Source organism: Trichoplusia ni, chromosome 4 (assembly GCF_003590095.1).
Source record: "Trichoplusia ni isolate ovarian cell line Hi5 chromosome 4, tn1, whole genome shotgun sequence".
NCBI lineage: Eukaryota > Metazoa > Arthropoda > Insecta > Lepidoptera > Noctuidae > Trichoplusia > Trichoplusia ni.
Window position 1 is genome coordinate 5,293,995 of NC_039481.1, and position 23,935 is coordinate 5,317,929.

Genomic DNA, 23,935 nt, shown 5'->3' on the forward strand with positions numbered 1-23,935 from the left:
ATAACAGAGCTCCGATACTACTAGTTTAGTAGTATTTTTCAAAGAAGATTGAATTCAATACTCTATAATTCAATAGGTTTGTCAAAATTTGCTATCTCCTGACTTATGTAGAACTGGATTAGATAGAAACTTAATAATATAATTAATTTAATTTAATCAGATACTGTTAAATGGTAATAAAATCTTGTTTACATGTTTATACCCACATACTTTGTTTTAAGGACGATATAGTTAAAGAGTTCTAGTAACAATAATTACGATTAGTTTTCCGTTTATTACTTATTATTTTTATCAATTCTCAATCAACAGTTAAAAATGATAGCTCGAATAAGTAACAAAGTTACATTTTGCTAATGGGTATTCTTTTATATTGAGATTTCTATTTAAAAAATATTCAAACAAGATAATTGTTTAATTCCTCCTCTAGTTTTGTCATTAGATTTTTATTTAATAATTACTCTATGTTCCTACACGAAATAGTAAGATTTCGAATTTAAATCTGGTAACACTGCGTTGTTGATAGTGACTATTATTTCTGACAATTCGTACCCAAGTGAAGCAAGCAAAGTATCAAAAGCTAACCAACCAAGCTGTCAAGTCAGAGAGATTAACTTTCTGGAATACGATATTCTGTAAGTACAATACATATAGTAAATATAATGAGTGTATATAATTGAGAGTTCAGTATAAAGTAAATAATTTATATTTCAGACAAAATGACATCTCAAATAATCGCTACCCCACCATCAGTATCATGGGCTCAGAGAAGTGCTCGTGTTTTTTTGACATTTAATGTAGAATGTGAGAAACCAGACATTAAAATTGAGAAAAAAGCGGTGATATTTAAAGGAATTTGTACACCCGATCAAAAGTTACACGAAGTAGTTATATCGTTATATGCCGACATTGATCCAGACAAAAGTGCATACACAAACAAAGGGAGGTTAATTGAGGTTGTTTTAACGAAAGAAAAAACTGATCTTCCTTTCTGGCCGGCTCTAACTAGTGACAAAAAGAAACACCATTGGCTTAAAGTTGACTTCAACCGTTGGCAAGATGAAGATGAGAGTGGTGATGAAATGGCTGATATGAATGACATGTTTGCTAGTAAACTGGGAGACTTTGGTGATGAAAATGAAAAAGACGACAGCTCGGCTGAAGAAGAAGATCTTCCTGATATAGAGTAAAAGGTCTTCAGTATTACATAGCCAAAAAATTCTGATAGTTTTAGAAATTTGTAATTATGGACAATATTTGCGCTTTTATACAAGGAATAGTGTGGTAGTAGTAGCTCCTAAATGTATTACATTTAAGGTATGTTAATTTAGGAGTGAGATCTGCATTAAAGTTACATTAGCATTCAGGTGATTGTTGATTGGGCTTCAAATACTACTTCATTTTCAAAAACAACTTTCTATTAAAAGTTAATTTGGCGAGCTAAAAAAATATAACTTATTATCAGTTAACAATACTTTACTTTTATAAATTAGATTCATTGGTGCTTATAAGTATGTTTTATTAATGAAATAGTTTGAATTCTCTGAAAATCTTAAACAAAACTGTTCATGGGCCTGTACTTTGTACCTCTTATGCATTATTCTTTTAAGTATTTGTCAATGTATTGTTTTATTACTTTGTTTGTGAACAAACTAATTTTAAAGCATCGTCTTTTTACACTATGTTAATGTGTGACTACATTACCAACCACTGTCAGGAAGTGCAATTTAAAGTGAACATTTAAAAATTAATTCACCATTTTGGTTAATAAACTAAAACTAAAATAAAGAAATGAAGTCACATAATTTTTATTTTACATTTTTGTGTGTGCACTTATTTTTATCAAAACACTGTCAACAATTAATAATGTACATTCCAAAGATTAAACTATGGCTGCTATCGATATCTATAGATTTATTTTTGTTTTAGCAATCATTTAAGCATACTCAACATAGAATTGCTATGTTAGTTATGATATGTGTAAGTGTGTACTGTAACAAAATATTTTTATTTTGAGTATGTACTTGATCTTTAAAAACCAAATCTTCAGATTTGATCCGTCACTATTATTTCAAATAGCAATTATTTGGTATGTTACTAACAATTCAGGAAGCATTTTTTTTTTCTAAATTTGCCTTGAAGTTTTAATTTAAGGAAATCTCATCACACATTAAATTATATTCTTCTTTTGATAACGCAGTTTTTATTTACCATTCTTACACTTTACACTTGACACTCAATACTACAATTCAGAATCTGAATCATTGGAGTATGGAACTTGATCCAAGAAATTTGTTGATATCTTTGGTTGTAGGCACTCATGCCATGGATTCTGGAATTAAAAAAAAATACAAATACCCTCACAAAATTGGTAGGTAAGTAGTCATATAGAAGATCTTAATAATTACGAAAGAGCACCTCTCAAAACAGGCAAGATGTTATGATGAGACAAAACAAGGCCTATCCATAAACATAAAAAATAGCCTCCTTTTTGAGCAGGTAAAAAAGGGGCATACATACATACGTGGCGATACATGGAGATCGTGCCGCAAAAAGGGCTGAAATAGAGGGAGGTAGTCAGAAAATGGGAAGGCAAGGGGGCTTCTGCTATGCATCATTCTCTATTGAGATCACATGAGTTGGCAGCCGCTGGCCTGCAGTAAAAAACTGAAATCATAGAGAGAAATTCACAGCCAATAATAGATATATCTAATGACAGAACCGACAATAACGAACCTCTGTCATGTTTGTTATTTTGTTATTGTCACTTTTGCTATTGATTTTCTAAGACGTATTTATCTTTTTCGAATTTTATTCTTACTTTTAATCTGTGTTATGTAATAGTATGTAAAAAGACGGACAATTGTTATCTCCAGGCTTGGATATGAGTTCACAGTCTCAAAGATCTGCTCAATTAGACTCTCCCTATATAATGGGGTATTTAAGCGTCGACAGACAACGACGATATCATCCTGATTTATCTCAACTCAAATATTTAACTTCAATACCTAAACGTAAAATCGAGTACAACTTGAATCATAACATTGAAAATGCTATTAAACGTACTTCTGAAGAGAATGAGGAAAAGCTAACTTTGTTGCTTAAATTTCTACTTGATCGGAAAAACTACTTAAAATTTCTTCACAGCCCAGAAATTACTTTTGTCACGTATCGCAGGGTTCTGATAAGCACTATGATCTGTACTCAAAACCAGGACCCGATCAGCATAGTCGCGAGTTTATTTGACAATTGCATTTATTTATGCTCTGTAGATGCTCCAACAATAAGCGCCAAAGCAAGTACACTGACAGAACAATTTATCAAGATCAATACTTGGGGCTACAAACTGAAACAATTCATGCTATCAGGTTAATTACTTAATTGAAAATATGTGTTCAAGTGTTAAAGCTATGATTTTGAAATGTTTATTGTATTTTTAATTATTTTTTAGATTCGCCAAATCACAAACCGGATTCAAAAAGGCCAGTGATAGAAAATGAAGATTTTTTTATATGTTATAGTGCTCACATAGGGCGACACAAACTATTTTATGCAGCTCAAACAGATGGAATGTTTGCTACACACCCTTCAGACGACTTGGAACCCCCTGCAACCAATGACTTTAAAACCAATCTAAATTATTTAAGAAAAAACCATTACGTGGAGTTAAAAACGAATAAAGAAATACATAGTCACAGACAGGAGCAAAGCTTTAAGTAAGTGAATAAGTGAACGATATGTATTTCTTACATTTCGTGGCGGCCTTGCGATTGACACTAGGTGCAGGTTCGATCCCAACGCAGGAAAATGGTATCTTTCTCAAAGCAGTATGTACCTCATTTCTTAATTACCACCGCCAAACGGTCAAAAAAACATCGTGAGGAAACCTGCATTCCTAAATACTGGAATCTCAAATCGCTAACCTAAACTGAGCTAGCGTGTGGGTCAGTGCTCAAATGCTTGTCTTTATTTTACATTTTACATGTTTTATTATTATTTGTATCTTTTTCAATTTACGATATCTTCACGCCAATATATCTGGACCGGATTTTTAGAGGCCTTATTGAGAACATTTATCTAAAATGTAATGAGGCATCTATAACAAATATCATTCAACCCCGGTCCATAGTAGAAGTAGAGCTATTGTAAAAATAATTAGGCTGTTGTACTGTAACATGCTTTGTGGGCATGCGGGCCGGCCGCTGAATAGATGGGCCCCTAAGATGCCACAATACACAGCAGGTGGGCAACACCAGAACGATCGGTTATGATGGGAGTAGAGAAGTGACACCGATTACACCACCGAGGGTCACAAACACGCAGGGGGTTGCTCATTATTACGCCATTACACGCTTTCGCCTCAGCATATAGCTCTTGTAACCCCTCTCTAATCAGACAGAGTTCTCAGTGATCATCTGGGGCATTCAGGTTCCGTCGCCTCGCCACTCACTAGCAGCTCGCCACAAGCTCCCCTGCGGATGTGTATTTACTTAAACCTTACCTACTACTTTTATAGTTTCTTAATTTTATATCCAATTTTGAAAAAGCATACTAATGTGCCATATTATGGTTTTGCGTTTCCATGTTATAGATGTTAGGCTATAGAAAAAAAACACTTAGATTTTGTAAATTTCTAATTACTTGACTTATAATCACAGAAAATACAAAATGTTACGGTGCTGGTGTCAATGCTACCTAGCCGGACTGAAGGGGTTGCTGGTGGGCTATAGAGATGAGGATGGCGTTATACAAAGAGTGCAATGGTTCGAAACGGACGATATCCAGAGATACTGTGGAGTAAGTAAGCTAGTTAATTAAAATAATATCTAACAAGTATTCCTTGACATGAACTAAACTTCCACTTAACCAAAAATTGATGACCTATTAGTAGACTGCGATATTAAAATCAAATTGAATATTAAAATACAATCAAACTAGCTGTTGCGACTTCGTCCGCGTGGTTAGAAGAAATTGCGACTATAACTTGAGATTTAAACTATCCTATCTCTGAAGTTGGATTGAACTGCACAGGGTGTGCGAATTTTATTATAATCGGTTAAGTGGTTTAGGAGTCCATTGAGGACAAACATTGTAACAAGAGATTTATATATATTAAGATTATACTTTTGCGTAGATATGTATGTAAGTATACCTGGGCCCGAATTCTGCTGTTCAATGGCCGATGAATTAATATAAATTGGCTTAAATTTACACTATTCGTATTATTCTAAGCATTATTCAGCACAATATTTGGAAAGTCAGTATGGGGTGGAACACTGACAGTCAACAACAATACCAATATCTAACTGAAAAACTCTGTTTTTTGCAGGTAGCATGGGATGGACAAACCGCTATAGACTTCTTGGATTATTTTCTATCTTATGTAGAAAAGTGTTTTAAGGCTTTAAGAACTAGCAGCCCAGGTGAATTTTTACCCAAAGTTCCAGTAACCCTTAAATTTGATATTGATTCATTTCAAAAGATAACTGTAACTAAAGATGTTTACAATGAATATGAGCTCTTACCTGATTGGTTTATAAGTCATATTACCAGTTAGTTTAAATAATCATTTATCCAATTGTTATTTTTAAATAAATTTAATTTATATCATGACTGAGTATTTTTATGAAGTCCTTTTTACACAAAGACCGTTACAGAACATGAGTAACGTGACCATTAATTGTTTTAACAAAAAACGGGCCACTGGTTACCAAGTAGGCAATAAGAAATGTGCACAAGAGTTGAAAACTTGAAATTGCCCACCGAGGGTGTCCGTAAATAAGATTATTATGAATAGTTCAGAATTCGCTGAAAGAAGAGAAAGGGATTTTTCATTATTGAACATCTTTGATGTTTAAAGATATTCCTATCTCGTCAGTCTTCAAAATAAAGGCGATTAACTCAGTGCCACATTAAGCCAGCGCAGGGCCTGTAGCAAATTCGGCCAACAAGCCCTTTAGCTTTGGTGTGATTTAGGTTCTCACTTTTTAAATTCTGCTATTAGTTTTGCTGCGCTATCAATTTGTGTATAGTGCAGCGTTAGTAGTACCTACAAACAGTAAATCGAGACGGCAGTAATCAATAAAAAAAATGTATTATAGGTAATTATACCCATCTATAACATTACATTACGGTTAGACAGGCGTTTGAACACGAGGCCCTCCTACTCGCGGAAACCGTAGCATTTGCTACTCTTGCTACGGAATAATCCGGCACTGGATAAAATAACAATTAATTTTATTTGAGTTCCCGTGTTGCAATAACATCAAACCGGCTACTAGTGAGTTAAATCAGGACTCGCAATATCGTTAGTTTTTAATACATCCGCGTTGCTTGTATCACTTTTTCCATGCTCTTTCAGATATTCAAGAATCAGCTTAGACAGGTCCGATTCTAATTTGTCTTGCATTTTAACTTAGTTACTCAATTCACAAGAGAACGAACCGAACCTGGCCATTGAATTACGGTAGTAGATAACTAACTACTACTACCTAATTTATCGACCTTACACCATAAAAATTACGTAAGCGAATACTTACCTACTTATTCATACGGTATTTTGAAACCATAAATCATTGATTACTTAGATCCTCCTTTTGGTCAAATCAATGTTCTACTCATATTCTTCTGCCAATAATAAATGACAACTTACTGACATTTAGATCTATGTCAATACAAACTATATTCACACATTCCGCAATAAAAATGCCTTTAAAATGATAGTATATAAAAATAATGTTTAAACATGGGTCAATTAGATGAATCAAGATCTGCCTCGAAAATGGCCAAAAGTAACTCGGCCGTCAAAAAGTCTTCTTCATCGAAGGGAAAAAAAGGACAATCGTCAGACTTAAGTTTTTCCGACCCTAAAGTCCAAGGTGTGCTACTGGTTGGACTCCTGGCAGTATTGGCGCTGGCCCTATGGTTTGGCTTTACGCGGGGTTGTTTACGTCGACGCCGTAGAAGACGCTCGTCATGTTGCTAGTGAGTACACATTACTAACTTTTTGCTTACTAACCTAAGTTATCCCGCTGCGAATAAGGCTTCAAACAGCCTGCCACTCTCTTCTCATAAACATTGGACACTAGTCCCAAACTAGACAGCGCTGGTATACATACAACTTTTCTTATAGGTGAAATAGGTTCGTACTTGTAAGTAAATAGATAACATCCACACATCCCAAACATGTATGCTTATCTCACACATTTTGGTGCTCTATGGTATTTGTACCTACAATCAGGGTTAGTCAGGGTCACCTAAAATACCACTGCATGAATAGGCCAGTTAGTATCTCAGATATTGTGTTTTTACTTAGTGCATTCACATTGATCGATCAAATCCTGAAGTATCAAAAGCACAAAACAATAATGTAAATTCGCAACTGAAGTCGAAAAACAGAATCAATTTTTGAAAAGAGCAACATAAGTACTCAAAAAAAATGAGCCGAAAAAAGGATACCTAATAGTGAAGCAAATCATAAAGTGATCACCCTCATCACATGGTTAAAAGGATTACTTCCTGCAACATCTACAATTTGTAACAAAATAATTGCAAGACCTTGAAAGCTGTCATTATTCTCATCTTGTATTATGGGACTAATACTGGAAATGCGAAATAAAATTTCAGCACATTTGTCGAGTCGTGTGCCCAGAAATGTATGGCGCAATCGATTTTTTTTTTCACGATTCACCATATGACCATTTAAAGGTCTTGCGTTTATTCTGTTACACATTGTATAAATGACCAGTATACTGTAGAGGTGCGAGCTTGAATTAGAAAACAGAACATGTAACTCTGATAAGCTAAAAATGCTGTCCAACCATGGTAATGTTAGGTTGGCATTTTTTGCCGGAAAATCACCCTGCTGTTGTGCTTTTAGGTAACAAGTAGGTTTCACACCTTAAATACTTAAGTTATGCTAAACACCTAACATGTTACTGAACGTCTAGGCCTTCTCAGAGCGAATTGTACGCAAATTAATAAAACCAGACAATTAATTACTTAAATCTTTATTTTATAGAATGAATTCATATGGTATTATTTTACTTCAATTAATTAATGTTTCAGAATCATAGTTCTTGCAGTAGCAACCAAGAAGAAAACTGAAAAAAAAGAGAAATTTGATTTACACTACAACCACTTCCACCATCTACAATACAATATGCAACCAAGACATAGATAAAATATAATAATGAAAATTATTCTGATGTTTTATTCTTATCACCTGCTTTTATTGAGGATCATCATCCCAGTCTCCACGGCCGCTGACCCAGTCCTCATCTTCTCGTTCAACCTCTTCTTCAGATATTTCAGGAGTTTGTGCTGAAAATTAAACAAGCATATTTTTATTTAAAACATTATATTCGGACTTTCTTCTTTGATTCTTTGTTACTGTGCGAATAGTATCAAACATGGAAGGTTTACACGAACGGACACCTAGGACATCACTTATAAAACTTTAAGTAAATAAAAACCGAAAACAAAGAAACAACTCCTGTACCTATCCTAAAGATTTCTTATCAAGTATAGAACAACGCGGTAAATATCTCACTTTTGAGGTTAGCAGCCAGTATTAGAATGTATAAAGTAGATTTTTTTCATATGGGTCCCTACAGCTAAATTAAATTGAACGCGTTCTGGTTCTATCAAAATTGACAATCATAATGTGAACTTAAAACTGTGTAAAATAAAGTACATAATATTTAGGTAATTATTACCATTTCTCTCCGTATTTGCGGCCTTCATCATCGTTAATATATGATGCTTTTCCTTAGCTAGGTGTCTTTTACCATTTAAATGTATGGTCAATTGTTCACGGCAAGTCACGGATGTCTAGAAAAAAAATATTTTATTTCAGTGGGAAAAACTTGTAAAAGCTTTTAGCAGCAGTTTATTACTTTAATTTTATTCCCATTACCTTGCATATGTGGCAACATAAGTCCGCTTGAACAGGTTTTTCCTCTACTTCTTCAGCGAAGTTAATGGATCTCTTTTCGCGACGAATGAGTCGCTCGCTGGAACAAATTACAGATTATTAAATGGAATTTTCAAACCCTACGATTACCCGACAACCTTCGTACAAAAGTTCTTTAAGATATATTTAAGGTCATTTTACTCAGTAATTTGGAACGATTTGACGTTTATTTTCGGGTGTAAAATCACGGGTTGATCTGGATTTCTATTAGAAAATATGTATAAATGTTTACTCACAGCCGATCCCTCATGTCCTCGCGAAGCAGGCTAGGATTCTTCGTTTGCTTACGTCCGAGCACAATGCTTTAACAAACATATTGTGTTAGAATTTATCACATGACTAATAAACACGAGCAATATAGAAAATAAAACTTCGCTTATTTTTCCACAATTACACGCGCAGCATGCTCCAAATCATTAACCGCATCTACACGTTATTTAAATCAGTGTTGTTATGGATATCCATATCCGTAACCGAAACTATCGGATATCCGAAATAAAAAAATATCCGTAACCGTAACCGAATCCGAAATAAAAGTTACGGATACCTTCGGACACACATTGGACTGTTGGGGATTTGTGTGTTTGTGTCATTTTTACTATAAAGTATAAATAGTAAATACGACACGTCGTCGTGACAAGTTTTTGGTTTGCCCGGCCGGCAGACCACCGATCTTAATGACTCCGCCCTATCCAAAGCTTTCCGTAACTTTTATTTCGGATATCCGATAGTTTCGGTTACGGATATGGATATCCATAACAACACTGTTAGGTACATACATATAGGAAAAAACCTACGTCCAGCAGTAAGTAATACACTGGTATTATTATACGTATGAATATAATTATTCTTCGCATTCGATGTGAAAAAAATTGCGATTACCCTGAGTAAATATGTTTATGAACACTTACGATCGGTGTTGTTTCCCTAAATAATGCGAATTTGCGGTGGTCTCGGAGGTAAGCTCAACATCGCACAGTTCACAGTACGATCGACGAGGTCTTAACGGTTCCTGTAAATTATAAAAGACGTTACACGTCTCATTATCTTACACAATATTCATTTAATATTTATGTCAACTCAAAATAGATGAAAACATCGCAAACATCGTATTTTACACTTTTAAAGTATTTCATACAAAACTTACGCTCGAAAATATGCAGTGTCAGAGCATTAGTTAAACATGTAATAGTTGGCCTGTTTATTTACTGAGGATGTTTAAAAAAGCTGATCCGATTTTGATAAATTTTGTCTAAAAGTAGCTAGCTATACACGATTTTTTAACATAGACCAGCAACAAAATTCATTAAGAAGAACAGGAATAATCATTAATGATACGAGAATATAGATAACAAAATGAAATAGGTATAGATAACTTGTACGTGTGTAAAATCTTGGTAGTTTTTATTGCATACAATCAAGCAAACAAATCGTATAAAATCTCAAATCTAAGTTCATATTATAGGAACAACTGTCTACGGTCGACAAAATATCGAAAGAAATACTACATTGTCAAATTGCCTTATTACCATATTACCACGACGTGATCTTGCTTTATACTGAGAAAGCCATTTCTTCTGAAGCTTAAAATGATTTCTGCTCATGTAATGAATCTGAACTGCAAAAATAATAGAAGTAGTTTATTTGTCACCGTCAGTAAAGTAGGTACAGAAATAATTCCCTGAAATATTATGATATGAGGGTTCAAAAAAACGACGAAGCGCTTCGAGAAAAGGTAGGTAGTGCCCGTGCGCTTCGCTGGGCTCGTCTTGGCGGATCAAGGCGGTCAGATACTTAGATGATGTTTTATTTAACACTAGCTGTTGCCCGCGACTTCGTCCACGTGGTTAGAATTTTCCCCGTTTTTTCCACATTTTCCATTGTATCTTCGCTCCTATTAGTCGCAGCGTGATGTTATATAGCCTATAGCCTTCCTCGGTAAATGGTCTATTCAACACAAAAATATTTTTTCAATTCAAACCAGTAGTTTCTGAGATTAGCGCGCTCAAACAAACAAACAAAATCTTCAGCTTTATATATTAGTATAGATATAGATAAGTAAAATCCAACTAGAAAACGTGAATATCCTTGATCAATGACTGAAAACAGACTTGTTACTTACACATATTTGTAGACGTAAATTCTATGCCGCAAAGTCCGCAGCTATCATTTCCATAAAGATTTGTTAATTCTTTCGGTAGCCGAGCGGCATTGTGTCTCGAAACACCATAACCTGCAAAGAAGTGGACAACTGCTATTATTCTAAAGTAACTAGCAAAAAAATGTAGAGCGCCATGCACACAAGCTATACACTTCTGTGTCAACCCTCACAAGCAGGGCTCACATTTTTACGATGAAGACTATACCTTCTGCGTGCTTCAGAGAAGTCTTAAGCTGGGGCCACACTAGAGTCTAACGTCAATGCTAATTATCACAATAATTATTGCGGTTTTTTTTTTATGTACCGCCACTTGAGCAATCGCCTAACGCTAAACGGCAATATTATCGCGCTAAGTTGTGGCTTTTCTTATTGCTGGCCCCAGCATTAGTAACATGCAATTATATTCAGTGCTGTATTATCCATAAGGCACTTTAGGCCAGTGCCTAGGGGCCCACTATGACTAGGGGCCTAGCACGCCCGATGAAAAAAAAAAATATGGTACCATGGTAGAAGCCCACATTATTGACACTATGCATGTAAAAAAGCTCGATAAATTTTTCAGTGAATGAAAATAACTTGAACCAAGGCGCCCTCACTCCTTTGTTTCCTCGAGGCCTCGGGGCCCCAGGGCTCCTAGATCCGGCCCTGATTATATTATTGGTGTTTGAGATCAGAATAGAGTAAATAAGTTGTAGTCACACTGAGTTGACATGCAAATGTCACCATTAAGGGCTTATGACCAACATCAGCTTACTCGCTGACAAATATTTGCCACTATTTGTTATGAATTACCTAAAAAAACCATTGTTCAATTATTATTTAATTGAGGTGATCACAGGGCCTAACAACTTTGTGAAACTTGTTTTAGTAAAATATTATTTCGTTTCCTATGATAATCTAGCTAATTCAAATCATATTGTGGCTTGTAATCTTAATATTAATGCAAAATACGACTTTCATGCTTTTGCATAATGCTATTTTTGTGTGCCAAATTGATGCCGAAATAATTACACATGGCAATCACATCTGTACCTTTGCCACATTATGGGCCTGTTTCACCACCTTCACTTAATTTCCCATTACAATTTACAATTACTTGATAGATTTTTTCATACAAAAAATGAAAAAAATTTCAACTTATCTGCCAGATAGCGGCTAATCAGTGATTGTGAGGCAGGTGCCTAGTCTTAAATTTAAAACTCAACTTTATAACTTACTAACATACATTTAAACTAAATTATTTGTCATTTACATATAATTAAAATAATCGCCATTGTCTTATATAATTCATATAAAACATGCATATCAGTCGCACAATGTTCAAAATAGTTTATTTAAAAATTATTTGAATACAATTTACTACATGTTCATTGTACCCTTTAATAAAATCAGCTGTATTGCAAAAACATTCGCATTTATGTGTAATATTAAGTTATACTCACTGTAGCGTTTACAGAACTGTAACCATTATAATATGTGTAATTTATATCTTTAGTGATACAATATGATACGGTTTCCATTCTTAAATATAGGTTCTTCCACTTCTTTTCTATTCTCTTGTTTATAAAGCAAGATTAATAGTTCCACATGTAAGCTGCATTTTGAAGAAGTAGTCAGCTTATTCAACTCACGTGACAAGTAACCTGCAGGATTCTCTTCTCTCCGGTATGATGGTCCTTCTGGGCCATATCCCTGACCCCTTAAATCTGGTGGTATTCTGCCATGACTTCTAGTTTGACCATAATCGTGCCACCTGTAGAAGTCACATAAAAATAAGGATATATCAGTAGTTTACAATGTTTCAAGTAAATCGAGAATATAAGTTATTATGGTGACTACTAACCCATAATAGTTGCCGCCACCAGAGTAGTCATCTCCATAATAGTAGTCATCTCCATAATAGTTTTCATTCCATCCATCATTACGATTACGGGTAAAGCCATACTCCATCTTTCTACTTAATATTTTTACCTGATAAAAATAAAAGTAAATTATTTTTTAGGCAATACTTTTTTTGTTTCGAAAATAAAACCTTAAATAATTGTTATACTGACATACAACTAGGTACTTTTTCATTGAAATAAATGAAGTGTTTCACAACGTTTATAAACTTTTTAGAACTTGCGTGTTTATAAATTCAATAATTATTGTTTGTTTCGTATTATATTTCTTTCTTGATTATTGACAAAATCAATGTCAAATTGTCAATCCCATAGATTATATTATACTATTTTAATAATCAGAATATGTATTCTGTTATCTAGAATAATAATGTCAATAAGTCGGTGATGCCAATTTCTAATAAATATCGTTAGTTTGTTGCCCATTTGTTTAGGTACTTAAAAATTGCAAGTGCACTTTTATTTAACTTTAAATAAATTAAAATTACTTCTTAAGTAGAGCCCTGCGCTTAATTTAAAAGTGATTTTAGAATATGCAGAAAAAGGGATACCCATTCGAATTTGACTTTTAGTTTAAAAAAAGCCTGAAAATTACTGGAAGGAATAACAAATTCGAATGCACTACATTATTTCATTAAATAGGAATCAATTTTAAATATTGAGAAACTCTGTATATCAACCTACCCTCCGCTGATATGCAGATGTGTGAAGCTTAAATGTATTGACTACAAATTATTAAGTAGAAATTCCTAACCAGATTTAAAATATATTATATATCCCTTGCATGATGAATTCCCTTGCACTTGGTAGTTAGTTATATAGTTGTATCCCTTCTAGTTAGAATGATACAAGGCGAAGAAAAATATTTGATATTTTTCAACTATAATTAAATTCTAATTGCAAATTAATAGTTTTTTCATTATTTAAAGATGTTGGAGTAATATTAATTATCATAGCTTTATAGTCTTCGTGGTAAGAAATCAATTTATTTTAAAGTCAAGTAAAACAACGACATTTTGTCTCGTGTTAATTACTCACCATAGTGAAAAGTAGAAGTAGAACGGATCGAACAACACTACGCACATACTTCAACTTCAATTTATTACCTTTGCAAATTGTGTAAAACATCTACACAATCTACATGACACCGATAATTACTGCGATTGTTACAACCATTCCCTCTGGCTTAGTTGTTCTCCTTGGCGTATTATTTTTACTTTATTTTATACTCGTAAAAAATATCAACCCCTTTATAGCTACTATTTTAAAAGAGTCTGGTGATGCTTGGTTCCTAGAACTGTGAAATGGTGTAAAGTGATTAAAAATGTTTAAAAAATTAAAAGATAAATTAGCTGAGGAGGTGAAGTCATCACCTCAAAGAATTCAACAATTTGCACAAGCAGCTCAGGTAAACGAAATTATAAACATTTTGCCTTGTTGTAATAAATTGTTTCGACATACCACCTACCAGTGACCTTATTAGATATCTCATAGTTGAAATTCTTTAGTGCTATAATTTTTGGAGTATTTATTTATATTCATGTTGCCAGCTACTTTCACATTTGTGTGTTTCAATTAACATTAGTGATGTAATTGCATTGTGGATATTATGTTAAGTGTTTAGATACTTATAAGTATTATGTGTATATGTAATAGTATATGTTGATACAGGCTGCTGTCACATCTGCCTCCAGTAGCATATCTGATATCACAAATAGTGATCTTTTCTCCATTGGTGATAATGGTGAGTCAAGTTAAATTGAGAACACTGTATGACATTTAGACTAAGTAAATATTTATATTTTCCTGTTTAATTTCCTTAATTACATTAATTGTAATTGTGACATACTGTTAATTAAACAGCTGTAGGATTTACAAGTGTTACTATTTTAAAGATGTCAAACATATAGTACAAGTGTTATTGTTTAATACTAGCATGGAATAAATAGTTCATTGATTTAAAATTAAAGTATTGTTTAATTGAAAATCTCTAGGCTATGTAATGTATTGCTTTTGATATTAAAATTCAAAGTTTTAATGCCGCTTAATCTGGCTGTCATACACACAAATGCTTGTTATTAATTATAGTTGCTTTAAAAAAACAAACTATTCTAACTAATAAATTGTAAATGTTCTAATAAGGATAATTAATAAACTCTTGTAATGTAATTTGTTTTTAGATGGTCAGCAGCCTCGGCCTAAGGCACAGTCGTCTCTAAATAGTCAACCAAATACATTCCAAGATGTTGCGCTTGTGCAGCCCCTACCATCATCAGAGTCACTGGACTACATGTCTGCACATGATATACATGTAAGTTTACTTAATACTGCTAAAACAGAAGAAGGACAGGAATGTTTGACATGTTTTATTGTACCTAGTTGATTTTAAATATTCTCTTAGTAACAAGAATGTGTTTACCATATACTTGTCACAGGGTACATCATATTATCTAGTAAATAGGGCAGATAGGCTGTTACTTTATGCAGGAACATAAAGCATAAAATATATACAGCTAAACTGGATTAGTAGCCTGTAATAAGCATTTCTTCTTCAGACCACAACTTTGCTTGAAAAAGAATAGGAAAAAAAATAGCCCTTGGTTGAATGAATGTTGGTTATCAGTCCACAGATATCCTTATCAAAATATTAACAATCTCTTCATTATGCCAAGAAACTTTTTAGAGTACTATATTTAAAAGGGTTTTTAACTACTAAGCACTTGATGTCTACCTCAAAAAATCCACAATGTGCGAAAGTAGAGAAGGAGATATATTTCAGTAATTAATTTCAATTATTTTGCAGGACAATCAGAGACAAAGAAGACTCTCAAACAGCTCATTTGCAAGTGATGTATCTTTCCGCTTGCCAAGTTATGAAACTCCTTCTATGTATCATTTACAGGTAATTTATCATTGAATATTATAAAGTTCTGGAATAAAACACAAGCCATTTTTCTCATGTAACTCTTAAAATAAAATTATTGTTTCAGTCTGATATGGAAGTTTCAGCGAGTGAAGCGGAGGAGCGTGGTTTCTCTAGTGGTGCTGTCAGTCTCGACCGAGTGACGAAAGAGCAGCTGTATGCTGCATATCGACGAACCCAAGAACGATACACAAAATATAGAACACAGTATGGAGATTTAGCCCGGCACTACAAACTTTTGGAGAGAGAAAATGCTAAAGCTAGAGTCAGTATTTATATACCTAATGTTTGTTTAATGTTTCTTCTTACATGGATATTAAATTTAATTTTCTTTGTTTTATAGAGTGTCCTAGTTGAAACCCAAGATAAAGCTTTAAGAAGAATATCAGAGCTCCGTGAACAATGTGCACTAGAACAAAGTGCAAAGGTAATTTTTATTTTATTGATTCATATCTAAACATTATATCAATATTTTAATTCACCTTTTTTATTTTATTTATATTATGTGTAAGTAATAAATAATTTTCTTTATAGGCACATTTAGAAAAAGCCCTTCGTATTGAACTTGAAGAAAAAGGGATGAAAATAGAGGCACTCAATACAAAGGTGCAACTTTTACAAAGCAATACCGAGATTGTTAATACTACTGATAAGAATGAGAACAAAACGAAATCAACTGATGGTGATGGAGATGTCCAATTAATAAACCTTTCAACTGAACCTGAAGTGAAGTCATCAAATGAAGAGTCTACGGCAAGTGAGATTATCGCATTAAACAATAAGATTGAGAAAATGGAGCACCTACTAAATAAGTACAAAGAATCGCTCAAAGTAAGCAAAGAAAAAAATTCCCAAATTAATACTGAGTTACAAATACTGTCAAATGAGCTTGAGAATAAAAACAGAGAAATTGACCAATACAAACTTGCCTCCGACCAATTAAAAGCAGCGAAAGAAAATATCCAAGAACTTAACAATTTAAATGAAGAATTGCAAAATAAAATAAATGTTTATGAGTTTAGTAAAACGAGAGAATTATCGACCCTTGAAGTCGATTTCCAGAAAGCTCAGGAAGAAATTGCTGAGTTACGCGGCAAAATTGAAGTGTTCGGCAAAAGAGAAGAAGAATATGCCATTTCCTTAGCAGAAAATAAGTTAAGTATACACAAAGAGTTAGAAAGTAAAGAAACAGAAATAAAATCCCTTAAAGATCACTTGGAGTCTAGCAAGAAAGAAATACAGTCTCTAAATATAGTTGTAAATGATTATAAAAATAGTGTAACATCATTGGAAGCTGAGAAATCCAAACTAATGCATGAAAGCTCTGAACTAGCCTCCATTAAGGCTAAGACAACCGACCTAGAATCACAAATCGAAGAGTTGTCAAAAAAATGCCAAAACTTCGAACAGATGAAAACTAAAGCAGATGAAGGATATAAATGTCTTCAGCTGCAAATGAAACAAGAAACTGCAGAAAAATTAGCAATGATAGATAGAAATACGTATTTAGAAAATAGAATATCACAGTTGAGTGAAGAGAACGCCAAAAAAAGTGCTCAGATTGGGAATTTGGAAAGTGAACTACAGAAAAAAGAAAACATTCTAAAGGATCACACAGAACAAGATTCAAAGAATGATGAACTTCTTGATGAATTAAACATTTGGAAAGATAAATATGCTAAATTGGAATCAGAAATTCAGGAAGAACGAGATGAACTAATAAAATTACAGTCTGAAATTGAGAAATTGTTATCAAACCATGAATTACTTCAAACCCAAAACATCGAATTTCGTAAACTGGTTTCTGACTTGAAATCAGAAAATGTAATCATGCAAGAAAAACTAATCAGGGATAATAAATTAAGAACAAATTGTTTGAGACTTTCAAATGAAATTAGAGAAATGAAAAAACTCATAAACTTAATATCTAGTGAAACAAAGTCGTTACAAGCCATTAACAACGAAGCTTTCTTTTCTCTTACAAAAGAAATTAATTATGCTTTACACAATAACTCACACAGTGAAGCAAATTTGAATGCGACTAAACTGAGTGAACTCAAATTGGAAATTAAGAAATTAGAAAAGGAAATTAAGAGTCATGTAGAAATAAATGACCAACTAAGAAAAGAAATTGATACATTACAAAATGACAAGGATAATCTAGAATCTACCATTAGCAGGAATGATATAGATATTCAAACAGTAAATTTAGAACTTACTCGGACTATCGATCTTTATGAGACGTCGGCTAAAGAATTAAATGTTGTTAAAGAAGAAAACGAGAATTTATTAAATAAAGTAAATGAATTTGAGAATAATTTCCAAAATCTACAAATAGCTCTTGAGTTTGAAAAGTCTCAATATTTGGAATCTAAACAAAAACTAAATGAACTGCAAAACGAAAAAGACGTGTTGGTCGAAAAATTAAAACATTTGGAATTTGAGAATAACACATCCAACAAAGAATTAGATCAATTTAAAAGTCAACATGAGAACGCATTAGAGGAGTCCCTGGCTTTGAAAAATGAAAATATTAGTCTCAAATCACAAATAATTGAACTCAACAATCAAATTGATTGCATTAATAAACTGCAAGAGGATAATAAAAATTTGACTCTCGAAAATATATCTTTAAAGACTCAAGCTGAAACTACAGCCAATAGTTACAAAAACTTAGAAACAGAAATCAATGATGTTCGAAAATCACACGCTGAAATTGTAACTGAAAAAGATCGATTAAATAAGACAATCGAAGAATTAGAAAGTAGTTTATGTAAAGATACAACAAACAGAGACAGTCAAACTGACAAAATTGAAGATACGATGCCAAGCAATATGAATAATGAGGAGGTTAAAAAGGTCGCCGTACTAGAGTTACAAGAGACTCCTCAACGCACAAACAACAATGAACTATCTGACAAATATCAGGCATTAAAATCTGAATATGATCAATTGAAGGAAGAAAACAGGCGGTTTAAGTCAGATATAGAAGGCCTACAAACATATCTGACTAAAATATCCAAAGAAAACAGTGTTCTTAATGATAAGCTTAGAGAACTAATAGCTACTAGTGAGCATTCTACTGAGAGCAATGACATTTCCAATGATATAGTTGAGTTTAAAAATGAAATTCAAGCAGGTAAAGACAGAATTGATGATCTTTTAAGAGAAAATATGTTACTTGTTGAAGAGAATTTGGAACTTAAAGATCAATTACAATCCCAAAATACACCTAGCTCTGAAGTGAGGCCTTCACATGACAATGATAAAGAGTATAATATTGTCATGGAAAAGTACAACAATTTGTTGCATGTCAACAGTACATTGGAAAAACGATTGTATGATTTAGAACAAATGAACAAGTCCGTAAATGGAAATATGATGCATATACAAGAGAAGAATGAGAAATTGAGATTGTCTAATGAAAAACTAGAGAGAAGACTTGACGAATCTCTTGTGAGTCTAAGACATTTGCATTCTTTACAAGAAAATACAGAGTTAGAATATTTACGAAACATACTCTATGAGTACCTCACAGGAACAGGCACACATTCCGTAACATTAGCTAAGGTTTTATCAGCTATAGTCAAGTTTGACGACATGCAAACCAAACTGGTTTTGCAAAAGGAAAAAGAAAGGCAAGGATTTGTAAGTATTGTTTTTTATTGTTTTACCTTAGAGGTAAGAGAATAGTCCTAGGTATAATAGAATAGTTTTGATGGAATGTTGGACAAGAAACAATGCACTTGCACGGATCGCCGAGTGGTTGAGGTCACCACGCGAAACCCACAGAATGCGACGTCTCGCGGGTTCGATCTCTGCGTAGGACAAGCATTTGTGTGATCCATGAATGCTTGTTCGGAGTCTGGGTGTTGATGTGCACATCATTTGCATGTTTATGAAATCCCTGCTACACAAGGATTAAATTCCTTACAGCAGGAGTCGTTTTTTTATAAAATAATAATATATCTTATTTATCCCAGACTTCAAATTCACATATTGAACATGGTTTATTACTCCTGGAAAGTAGTTTTTGCTTCTTAGTTCATAATCAATCATGTTTTCTTTTTCAGTTACGTCAGCTGGGCATTATAAAATAGAATGGAAATATGCTTTATTCACTTTAAAATTTATAAGTGGTTTCTTCATAATAATTATTGTAAATGTAAATTTTATGGCAGTACATAGTTTTCTTATTTGTAAATTATTGTTATTTAATAAATTATGATATATATATTTAACACAATTTGTTTTTGTTAGCCAAGACTAAATTTTGCTGCAAACAAAATTTTATTCCTTGGATTGAATTTTAAATTGACAATTAATAATTTGATGTATTAAAACAAAAAGAGTTTGACACCAAATATTGAGGTTACCACATAATCGAGTGAACGCGGCGAGACGCGGGTTCGATCCCCATGTAAGACAAACATTTGTGTTCACAAATACTTGTCCATGGTCTGGGTCTTTGTATATGAGTGTGACTTATGCTTGGATTAAATTCCTCAATGTGGGAGTCGTTTTAATTAGACTATGAAATTTAAGTCATAATCAGAATCAGAAAAACAATCCATTTAGTTTCTTAATAATATAATATTTACACTTAGCATCAGATAATATACAAGCACTATATACAACTTCTAGTTATCACTCCCTGAATTTTCTTCATCTGAAAAATCATTGAAGTCATCATCAAGGCTAAGGCTATCAACATTTGCCAGCATTTCTTCTATCTGTGCTTTCAATTCAGGATTTAACTTCTGTTGATCACCCTCAAGCTTATTAAGAGACCTGAAATAAAAAAATATATATTACAATTTGAAGTACTTGCTAAGCCCACAACTATTTTCTTTAGTAAGGACACTCCCGTTTTGAACACAAAAATAAATTAAATTATATTTTCTTATAAAATGGTGCAAAACTCGCAGATAACTCTTTAAACCTAATTTTAAACTATACTATATTTGGTTTTTGTTGATTTGATGAAGAATATTACCTTAGTATAGTCCGCCGTTTTCTTTCAGGTAACTCTTTTAACATAGCTTTTATATCAGTATTTTGACCATCATCTGCAGGTTGTATGTCTATCTCCTAAAAAAAGTTACATTAAATTAAAGAAAGGCATTAATAATCAGGATATCAACTTTAAGGAAACCTTTGAAAAGTTTGAAATAAAACACAGGACCTCGGCAGGAAGAAAAGGTCATATTATAATAGTAAATAGGCTCCATAATTTTTTACTTACATCTATTGGTTTGCAACACTTCGCACATGTTTTTTTGTCTAAAGCGCATTTAGTGCACAATAGGTGATATGCGTATTTTACTGTTTTCTGTTCACAGCCAACACATTTACGAGGTGCAGTTAACGTCTTATATTTTTTGAACTTTATCTTCCATTCAATAATATCTTTACAACGTTTACAAACGCCTGTCACCTCCAAGGAGTTCAAAAATTTCGTTTGGTGACTCGTATCGTGTAAATCGTTTTTGAAAGCTGTTTTATTTTGGTGCTTCTGTGGTCTTCTTCTTACGTTACCCCCTTTTGATGTACTCATCCTAGCAGTATGTTACAAGGCTCTTTAAGCTCGTACAATTTACAAAATATTTTTGGTACTAGAGGTTATGTTGTATTGTCTTCCTCCAGCTTCACACAAATTGCCATCCACATTTCCAGTATTTGACTTGACAGATTTGACTATTTGCGTCAATATTGACGTATGTTTGACACTTTTAACCAATGACATTAAAATATATGGACTGGGATACCTACTGAACTAGCATGCATAATAATTTGCCGCAAATAATAATAATTACAGTCGTGTCAGTTATCAAAAATTTTAAACCATCATCATGGAGAGCTTTGAATCAAAATTGTGGCCAATGTCAATTCATCATCATCAGCCCATATTCGTCCACTTCTGGACATGGGCCTCCCCTATTGCACGCCATCATCGACATCTATCTGGCAGGCTGCTTGCATCCAGCTCCTGCTAGCCATCTTGCACAGATCATCATCATGCGCAGGTGAGCAGGTCAGTTTAGCTTGCTAATCCAGTGGGCTGTCGGTTGTCGGTTACCTTGGCGGGATCACTCGGTGATTCTTAACTGATATTCTTTCTCTATTCTAATTTTTTTTCTTTCTAGTCCAATTTGATTTAATTTTACGGAAAGCACGCGAATTCCGTAGGTATCGTACCTATAATGTAGGCTCATTCCCATAGATTTAGAATTACATTGTGATTCTTTATCTAGGCATTTTTTTTTTCATTTCTTTATCATTCCATTATTGCAACGACATTATACTAGTTTGATGCTAGTAGAGTACATAAAGTCTTTGCATTATTGTCACTATTGTCAGTGTCACTCAATTCGCATGACAGCTAGTCAAATCAAATCATGTCTGACATTTCAAAGGAATTATTATTGTAATCGAGTTATTTTCATGAAATCTTACATAAATTACTCCCATATTTCTGGTTTCGTGAAATAAGGATAAATAGCAGGTACTGCCAAATTAGTCTGCGTATTACAATGACCATATCTACAAGAAGGCTAGTGCAGATCGCAGCATGGGGAGGCTTGGTCGTTGCCGGTACTGGGTTTTATTTACAACAACGGGTAGTTGATAGGGTTAGAAATTATGACTACTATAAACATGCTCTGAAAAACTTACGAGCGCACTCTGGTGCCGTCCAATATCTGGGAGAACCAATAAAGGATAGGCGATTTAAGCTGAGTGACTCTACAAATAACTTTTCTGATGGGAAGACAGCTAGATTTAGTATACCAGTATCAGGACCTAAAGACAGAGGTACTTATTATTTTTGGGCTGAAAGAGATAACGAGGAATGGAAGATAACAAGAGCAGAATTAGAGTTAAAATCCAATCAGGATGCAAGACTTGTGATTTCGAAGTAGCTTGTGTAATATAATTTTATTTATGTAGCTACAAAATATTGTTTTGTTATTAGTAGAATAAATTATTACATTGTTTATGTTGTTTCTATCTTATCTATATCTTAAAGCTCACCTCTACATTTTTTTATTCAATAATTTTGTTACATATTATTGTTAATAATATATTATGTTAAGTTTAAGCTAATAGCAATGTAGTAGTAGTGCAAAAACCACTTTAATATGAAAAGGTACTATTCCAGGGTGAACAAAAATGAATCCTGTATTTGTTGGAACATCAAAAGAGAAGTTTAACTATCACAACACACTACTATGCCTTGTTCAGGCTATGCAGGGGAAAAATACGACTGTGGATTTGCGTAATGATTCCTATATTTGTGGACTTGTTGTAGCTGTAGATGGGTGAGCAAAAAATATTACAGAAGTAGCTTTATACTCTTTTTGGATCAAAGTATTGTGGGAAGTGATGATTCAGGATCATTGAAATGGTTAGAGTGAGGCATCTGATCTTAATTATGGCACAACCATTGAATATCACTTTGAACATTATTTAATAACATGCAAATTTACAAATAGTAAGGAATAAAGCAGATTACATTTGTTTCAGTTACATGAATATGACTTTTGAGAATGCTGTGTATTGTGATCCTCAAGGAAATGAATATCATTTTGATAATTTATTCATACAGTCTCGTAATATTAGATATGTACACATCCCAGAAACTGTAAGTGTCAAATATATTTCCGTCACAATTTGCATGTAACCAAGATCAATAACAATGTTTGTCAATAATTTTCTTTTTAGACATCTATCCTATTGGCAATAAAAAGAGAAATTGGTGGAAGTAAAAAGCGAATACCTGACAAAAAGGCTGTTACTAGTTCGAGAAAAGTGAAGAAGGCTCTTAAACAGCATATGGATACAGTAGCATCTTTGGAGTAAATACTTGGATATGATTGTATACTTAATATTAAATTTCATCTTCACAAAGTTTACATGTCTAATTTGTTTTGAGGTGATAATATCTTACTTTGTTTAAAAAAATATTTGGTTTAAATGTT

The 23,935-nt window shown here is 33.3% G+C and overlaps 6 protein-coding genes and 1 long non-coding RNA gene across 8 annotated transcripts; 5 read left to right on the top strand and 2 right to left on the bottom strand.

The window, feature by feature from the left end:
• Positions 1-522: 522 nt before the first annotated feature.
• On the top strand, positions 523-1,898 carry LOC113492686 (uncharacterized protein CG16817-like). Its single transcript, XM_026870282.1, has 2 exons — positions 523-632; positions 712-1,898. Exon 2 carries the CDS (start codon positions 717-719, stop codon positions 1,185-1,187), a length of 471 nt encoding a protein of 156 aa, XP_026726083.1. The 5' UTR covers positions 523-632; positions 712-716; the 3' UTR covers positions 1,188-1,898.
• A 148-nt stretch (positions 1,899-2,046) lies between these two features.
• Positions 2,047-5,610, top strand: LOC113492685 (decapping and exoribonuclease protein-like). The gene is made up of 4 exons (XM_026870281.1): positions 2,047-3,365; positions 3,449-3,713; positions 4,656-4,794; positions 5,327-5,610. The coding sequence occupies exons 1-4, from the start codon at positions 2,882-2,884 to the stop codon at positions 5,552-5,554; spliced, it is 1,116 nt and encodes a 371-aa protein (XP_026726082.1). The 5' UTR covers positions 2,047-2,881; the 3' UTR covers positions 5,555-5,610.
• A 1,003-nt stretch (positions 5,611-6,613) lies between these two features.
• LOC113492688 lies at positions 6,614-8,198 on the top strand. Its single transcript, XR_003400519.1, has 2 exons — positions 6,614-6,981; positions 8,065-8,198. It is a non-coding gene; the product is annotated as an uncharacterized LOC113492688 (long non-coding RNA).
• Positions 7,991-13,226, bottom strand: LOC113492687. The gene is made up of 11 exons (XM_026870283.1): positions 13,187-13,226; positions 12,976-13,103; positions 12,764-12,885; positions 11,094-11,204; positions 10,501-10,589; positions 9,883-9,983; positions 9,208-9,273; positions 8,915-9,011; positions 8,715-8,829; positions 8,222-8,319; positions 7,991-8,099 (listed from the first exon to the last, which is right to left on the bottom strand). The coding sequence occupies exons 2-10, from the start codon at positions 13,080-13,082 to the stop codon at positions 8,228-8,230; spliced, it is 900 nt and encodes a 299-aa protein (XP_026726084.1). The 5' UTR covers positions 13,083-13,103; positions 13,187-13,226; the 3' UTR covers positions 7,991-8,099; positions 8,222-8,227.
• An 860-nt stretch (positions 13,227-14,086) lies between these two features.
• On the top strand, positions 14,087-20,138 carry LOC113492689 (golgin subfamily A member 4-like). 2 transcript variants are annotated; one of them, XM_026870284.1, is made up of 8 exons: positions 14,087-14,441; positions 14,705-14,777; positions 15,214-15,344; positions 15,837-15,935; positions 16,024-16,221; positions 16,300-16,383; positions 16,491-19,604; positions 20,030-20,138. In XM_026870284.1, the coding sequence occupies exons 1-8, from the start codon at positions 14,358-14,360 to the stop codon at positions 20,054-20,056; spliced, it is 3,810 nt and encodes a 1,269-aa protein (XP_026726085.1). In that variant the 5' UTR covers positions 14,087-14,357; the 3' UTR covers positions 20,057-20,138. The 2 variants fall into 2 exon arrangements, with proteins under 2 accessions (XP_026726085.1, XP_026726086.1); XM_026870285.1 differs by lacking the exon at positions 14,705-14,777 and having other exon boundaries at positions 14,374-14,441.
• A 391-nt stretch (positions 20,139-20,529) lies between these two features.
• Positions 20,530-21,647, bottom strand: LOC113492692 (uncharacterized protein C9orf85 homolog). The gene is made up of 3 exons (XM_026870291.1): positions 21,202-21,647; positions 20,953-21,047; positions 20,530-20,747 (listed from the first exon to the last, which is right to left on the bottom strand). The coding sequence occupies exons 1-3, from the start codon at positions 21,511-21,513 to the stop codon at positions 20,597-20,599; spliced, it is 558 nt and encodes a 185-aa protein (XP_026726092.1). The 5' UTR covers positions 21,514-21,647; the 3' UTR covers positions 20,530-20,596.
• A 661-nt stretch (positions 21,648-22,308) lies between these two features.
• Positions 22,309-23,869, top strand: LOC113493005. Its single transcript, XM_026870768.1, has 4 exons — positions 22,309-22,872; positions 23,123-23,275; positions 23,481-23,598; positions 23,679-23,869. Exons 1-4 carry the CDS (start codon positions 22,490-22,492, stop codon positions 23,814-23,816), a joined length of 792 nt encoding a protein of 263 aa, XP_026726569.1. The 5' UTR covers positions 22,309-22,489; the 3' UTR covers positions 23,817-23,869.
• The last annotated feature ends 66 nt before the right edge of the window (positions 23,870-23,935 follow it).